Genomic DNA, 6,277 nt, shown 5'->3' on the forward strand with positions numbered 1-6,277 from the left:
GGCTTGCATCTTGGAATGCAATGCTTCAGTGTCTGGCTTTTGTCCAGTTGTTGCAAGGGTCTGATGAGTTTCGATGGAATCTAAATGAGACTGGTTTATTTTTGGTGGATTCCATGTATAAAGCATTAGTCTAGGCAATTGAGCTGGTAGTTAGTAATGAGATGATCTGGAAAATAAAAATGCTACTAAAAACAAAGTTTTTTGCGTGGTACTCTATAAAAGGGTCATTTTAACTAAGGATAATCTTGCTAAACGCAATTGGCAAGAATGCAAGAAGTGTGCCTTTTGTCACCAAGAGACAATTAAGCACCTTTTCTTTCATTGTCATTTTGCAAGGTCTATATGGTCAATCGTCCAAATAGGTTCTACCTTATACCCGCCAAGTAGGGTTACCAATATATTCGGTAATTTGCGCAATGGGGTGGATCAGAGGTTTAAAATACTTGTTAGGGTGAGAATAATTTCTGTTATCTGGTCGCTTTGGCTATGTATAAATAATAAGGTATTTAATAATAAAAATTCTTCTCTTTTGTAGGTTATCTTCCGGTGTACATCTTTGCTCCGTTCATGGTCCTCTGTACACCAGAGAGCTGTTTACGGAAATGTCTACGCAGTTGGAGAACACGGTGGAGAAATTTATTATCCAACATGGATGGCTGCATAGTCTACGGATCGGGCCACCTTCCCCTTAGGAATCTATGTGTAGAGTCACGTCTCATGTATCGAGTCCCTTTTGCTTTAAACTTGTGTCCGAGCGGCTGTGTGCATTGTTGTTATGCAGAGACCGGGTGTAATACTTAACTTATGGACACCGAAACTCACTCAGACGACATGGACAATGGGCGTGTATACATATATCTAAATGTGGTGGCAACGATGAACGGAGTGGGAATATGTAAAGTGTTCAAAGTGTGTCAAAGTGGGAATGTGATTTGGATTGTCAAAGCCAAGTCCAAATGTTCCACAAAAATATTAGGTCATTTTAGTGTAGCCCAGAATTTCAAGAATTTGGTGTTGAAACTTGACATGCTCCTAGGATACAATATTGTCTATATTTACATATTTTCCGATTTTTTTTGAATCCCATAAACACGATTGTTGATTTTTTTTAAATAAAGGGAGCACTAGAGGTTGGGAGCAGAAGAGACGTTTAGGAAGCATAGTCCCAACTGTTGTCTCTTCTGTGCGCATGTGTAAACTGGAAGTGATGTTACACTGGGAACACCAGGAGAGAGTAGAAGTGAGCTAGATCGGCCAAGAGGGGGAGGGGAGGGGGGCAAACCAAACCAAATGGCCTTGGGCTTGGCGACGTACGTAACGCAGACATCAGCCCTGCGTTTGTTTGGACAAAAAAAAAAACGCCTGGGCTCTTTCAGCCGTATGCGCATCCAAGGGCGATTGGGGAGCATGGGGACAGGCGACTTCCTATTCAAAATTTTGTCACAGTCCTCCCTGAGGCCACTGCACATACACACTAACACACACCTCTTCTTCCTCTCCCATCTACATATGTGCTGCCACTGCTGCGGTGAACAGCGCCATCATCAGCAGCTGCTCGCACCAGTCCCCCTCCAGCTACATGCATAGCGGGGTGCAGCAGCACCGCCCTGTGTATCACACTGGGGAGATCGTGGCCGCTCCAGGCGCTGCTACTGCCACCATCTCCTCCTGCCACCTCCCGGCGATGTCGGAGGCGGCCCTCAGCGCGTCCTTGCCGGCGCCGAGCAAGCCCTGGCCGGTGAACCCGACGCAGTACAGCCCGTTGGGGCCTCTCCAGTTGCTGGGGCTGCGCAATCTCGGCTTGCCGTCCTCCCTGAAGAACTCGCCGTCCTGCAAGCACGTCGTGAACGGGTCACGGTTTCCGTAACTGCAGATGTATCTGTGCGCTAGCTGATGCATTTGTGGAAAATGTCTACTTGCTTTGTGGAACTGTTACCTACCTGGAGCCAGGACGGGACGTTGCTTCTGTAGCCGGTGGCGAAGATGACGGCATCCAAGGCCATGTCGTTTCCGTCCACGAACCTTGCCCCGTTGCACCCCAGTGACTCCACCTCTGCCACCACCTGCAGGCGTTTGTTACAGCGCACAAGCCATCAGAAACCTCAGACGTGCACAGTCCACATACGCCGTAAACATATTTATATAAAAATGTAGAGACGAAGCTAGAGAGAGGTTTCAAGTCAAAAAGAATGTGCACTCTGTACGGGGACTTGTTGCTAGCTCATCACAAAAGTTTATTACTGATGCGTATCACTGAAGAACGCGACAGGAGGTTGGTCCTGGAGGTGAACAAGGGACGCCTGTGGAGAATGCCATGAAGGCAGTGCTATTTTTGTTCCCACACGTAAAATTTCTCTGCATCGTGGGCAACAATACAGATACCAAAAGTACAGACCTCGGCTGCATCAGGCAGAGTGGTATAGAGGTCTTGCAAAAGAGGTACTACCAGTAAAAATGTAAAATCTCACTCCACTAAAGAAAGAGGAAAAAAGATCGTTGTAGAAACCTCAAAAGCGATCGACAGTTGGAATGACATGCACAAGAAACAAGTCTCTGTTGACACTTCGCAACCATAGAGAAAGAAAGAGAGAAGTAACCAAAACCATACCTTGATGTCTCCAGATTTGATCAAGGACCATGCTCCCACGTCCAGAACAGGGCTCTTCCCGGTGACGCCCTTGATCTCCAAAGGCCCCAGCTTGGGCCTCTTCAGACCGTACTTTTCGGTCTCTCCAAGGATCATCTTTGCAACGAGCAGGAGGAATCGATCCACCAGGTTTACCGGCAGCCATCTAAGAAGATTCATGGCTATGCCAAATGTTGAGCTTCCAAGCATCTCTCTTGGCAAAACATGCACCTGTTCATCATTGCAAAAACATATTATGAGGTCACGTGCAAGATGTTTAAATATCTCGAAGGATCGATTAAAGGTAAGTAGGATGTATTATTCATGTAAAGAAAGAACAGATTTCATTTACATAACAAGAAGCTATAGTTGATATAATAACATAGTACGGCAGAGGAGGATGATCTCATGTTCTAGAAAGGAAAAGAGGAAAACAGTTAAAACTTTTTTTGAGAGAAAAACTATTGAAACATAGGTTGACATAAAGTACTCCTAAAACGGGCACATAACATCAAGAGAAAGCCATAGCGGCAAGGGGACTTGACTTACCCCACTCCTAACAGACATGAAAGGGATTGCACCGTGCTCGCAAAGGTCCAAGCACATCTCCATCCCGGAGTTGCCACAACCCACAACCAGCACCCTCTTGCCCTTGAACCTCTCGCCGCTCTTGTACTCGCTGGAGTGCAGCACCTCCCCGGCAAACCTCTCCCTCCCCTTCACCCTCGGCACCACGACCTCGGCATTCTCCCCGCTGGCCACCACTAGCCACCTCGACACGTACTCCGTCACCTCGCCGCCCTCCACCACCGCGGTGACATGCCACAGCGACGTGGCCGCGTCGAACCGAGCCTGTGTCACGGTGCGGCCGAACAGCGGCGAGATGGAGAAGTGGTCGGCGTAAGAGTGGAGGTAGCGGAGGAAGTCATGCTTGCTCGGGTAGGCGGGGAAGTCGGGAGGGAAGCGAACATGGGGAAGCTCGCAGAAGACCTTTGGGAGGTGCAGACGGAGGCGGCCATAGGTGCGGTTGGTCCAGAGGTCGGCGATGTCGTCGGAGCGCTCGAGGATGGTGAAGGGCACCGAGTGCTTCCGGAGAGTGGCGGCGACGGCGAGGCCTGACGGACCGGCGCCGACGATGATGGGGCCTTCAACTGTGCAGAGGCTCTGCCTAGGGCTCGTGGAATTAGCTTGGTCTTGCATGATCGATGTAATGGCACAAGAATCAATCAGTAGGGCTATAGCTAGCTAGGCACACAAACTCACAACTCTCTCTTGGAAGGTTGCACTCATAAGCTCATGGAACGGAATGAAGAAGACACACACCACCTAGCTAGGCCTATGTATCTCCTTTGCCTCTCTCTGGAAGAAGCTAGCTAGCCAAAGATGTGGGCACAACCTAAGCTTCTAGTGACATCATCTTTTTTGCCTCTCCACGATCTTGCATGTACTACAGTAGTACCAGTGTAAGCACCGAGGGTGAGAAAGGTGTGATCAGAACCTGTATGGCTACCTCAATGACCTCACGGCGAGGGTCCATCTCCCCTATATATAAGGAGAAGTGAATGTAAAGGGACAGTTTACATTGTACCCAGCTATTTCTATGAGTACTGTCACTACTGTTGAAATGATTGCCATCAATCTTCCACCAGTACAAAACGGGAGGGGGAAAATAATATTTTTTTATTGCACATCTCCCTTTTTTTTTGGTTCATAGACATTCCCAGAATCCCGAGCAAATCATATGAGATCTTGTCATGCAACGCACTTTTACAAAAATAACCATGTATGTACCCTTTGTGGAGGCAATGCATGAACATTGTTTCCAGTGTTGGATCTGCATATCTGTAGGTGAATCCTTCATGGTGGTCCTTGGTTTCCGTAGATTCAGACAATCATTTCCTTGTCTGCTGGAAGGACGGATGTAGGAGTCGATTTGTAAATATGGGTAGTACTTGCTCACATATATCCATGCTGCAAAATATACAATACAAACTATATATCATTTGGATATAGCATGGAAGCACACTTCAATGAACAAACATTGCTTTATACTGAAGAGGACGCAGACCCATACTAAGCTCTATACCATGCATCTTGTTAGCAAGTGGGCAATGAAGATCGGGACATTCTGCTACCTGACAGAGTAACCCACTAGGTCAACCCTTTGCTTCAAAATCAGATCCATATATTTTCTAGAACTTATTTCGGTACTCCGGAGGCTCCCCGCCCATAACCCTTAAAACAACCACCGAAGGCCGATCTCTGGGCCACCGCTGCTGCCGGCGGTGGCGTCACCGCCCGTCCCGTCGAAACGATGGGGGGCAAGTGGGTCGCCGACAGAGGGCATGGGCGGCGCGGCCGGGTCGGCCGTGGCCTGAGGCCCTTCCGCGGAACGTCCATGGAGCGAAGGTGGCGCACCGCCGGTGCGATGCGGTCCCAGGACGGCGGCTAGGGAAGACCAGGATTCGATCTAGGCCTTCTTGGGCTTGGATCTGGGCCAGCGAGACCCAACCAGGGAGTCCCTAAACAGGATGGTATTTGACGCGGATCTCATGTCTACTGCCTGGGTGATAGCTATGGTCGTTGACCACCTCCGCTTATGGGTCGTCCGCGCCTCTGCTAGAGTTGACACGGGCCCCCTGTTGGCCTGGTGCGAGTCCATCTCCTAGCTTATCCAGATCCCCCTCCCTTGTATCCCTCCCTGTCCTGGGGGCGGTATGCCGCCCCAGACCCAGGAGCGCTGGTTGCAGCCCTTCTGGCGTCGCTCCTTGTACTACTGTCGTTTTGAAGAAATATACCCAACCAGGGCGGGTCCTGTGTGATCTGCCGGTGGACTTGGTCTCACCGGCGTTCTGCAGCCATGCTCGGTGCTGCCCTTTCCTCTTATGGCATCCCGCTGGTCGGTGACTGGCAGCGGTGGGGTCTGCGAGTCTTGCGAATAAAGGTGGTGGTCCTTCGGTTCCTCTCGCGCCAAGCCGAAGATCTTCCATATGCATGTCCGTCTGGATTTGGCTTGATGTTGAGTTCTGGAAGGCTCCGCTATAAAATCTAACAGTGCTCATGCCTAGAGTTTGCTGGTTTGGGAGGTATTCGGTCGTACGCACCCATGCTTTATTTCGATCGTTTTGTTCTGGAGGGAGCGACGTGAAGCTCTATTCTGTGTTGCAGAGACATATAATTTCTTGAAGGTCGGATTGGATGACTAGCAGCGGAGGATCGAGTTGTGGTGTTGTTGAGGGATTTGCTTCGTATTCTGGGTCTTGTAACTGCAGTATGCAAGTGGGGGTAGCAACACAGGTGAAGTTCAGATTTTTACCTTTCAGGGTGAAAATCCAAGGCCTGACCTCAACTGGTTGTGCCTGGCATGATCTTGTTGAAGCATTGTTGTGAGAGCGAGGACTATCTACAGTGTAAAACCCTAAGATCTTTTGATCGGGCGACGACGACGCTTGTGTTTTTCCTTTCTTGGAGGCATCGCTTGTGGAGAGCCTGGATTTCAGGTGTTGTTTTGGTGGTGGTTGTATTGTTGTTTGTAGTACCGTAGCGGGACTTCTTTTTCTTAGTTTTCTTTTTCTTTTCTTTTTTGATTGTGTGTATCCGTACTACCTTAGGGTACTGCGTTGTTGCAGAGGCTGAGTGTAATTGGTATCT

The 6,277-nt window shown here is 49.1% G+C and overlaps 1 protein-coding gene across 1 annotated transcript; it reads right to left on the reverse strand.

Moving 5' to 3' along the window:
• Positions 1–1,417: 1,417 nt before the first annotated feature.
• On the reverse strand, positions 1,418–4,125 carry LOC127349185 (indole-3-pyruvate monooxygenase YUCCA8-like). The gene is made up of 4 exons (XM_051374962.1): positions 3,176–4,125; positions 2,609–2,857; positions 1,941–2,063; positions 1,418–1,830 (listed from the first exon to the last, which is right to left on the reverse strand). Exons 1-4 carry the CDS (start codon positions 3,824–3,826, stop codon positions 1,615–1,617), a joined length of 1,239 nt encoding a protein of 412 aa, XP_051230922.1. The 5' UTR covers positions 3,827–4,125; the 3' UTR covers positions 1,418–1,614.
• Positions 4,126–6,277: the final 2,152 nt, after the last annotated feature.

Source organism: Lolium perenne, chromosome 4 (genome assembly GCF_019359855.2).
Source record: "Lolium perenne isolate Kyuss_39 chromosome 4, Kyuss_2.0, whole genome shotgun sequence".
In the NCBI taxonomy this organism is placed as follows: Eukaryota; Viridiplantae; Streptophyta; class Magnoliopsida; order Poales; family Poaceae; genus Lolium; species Lolium perenne.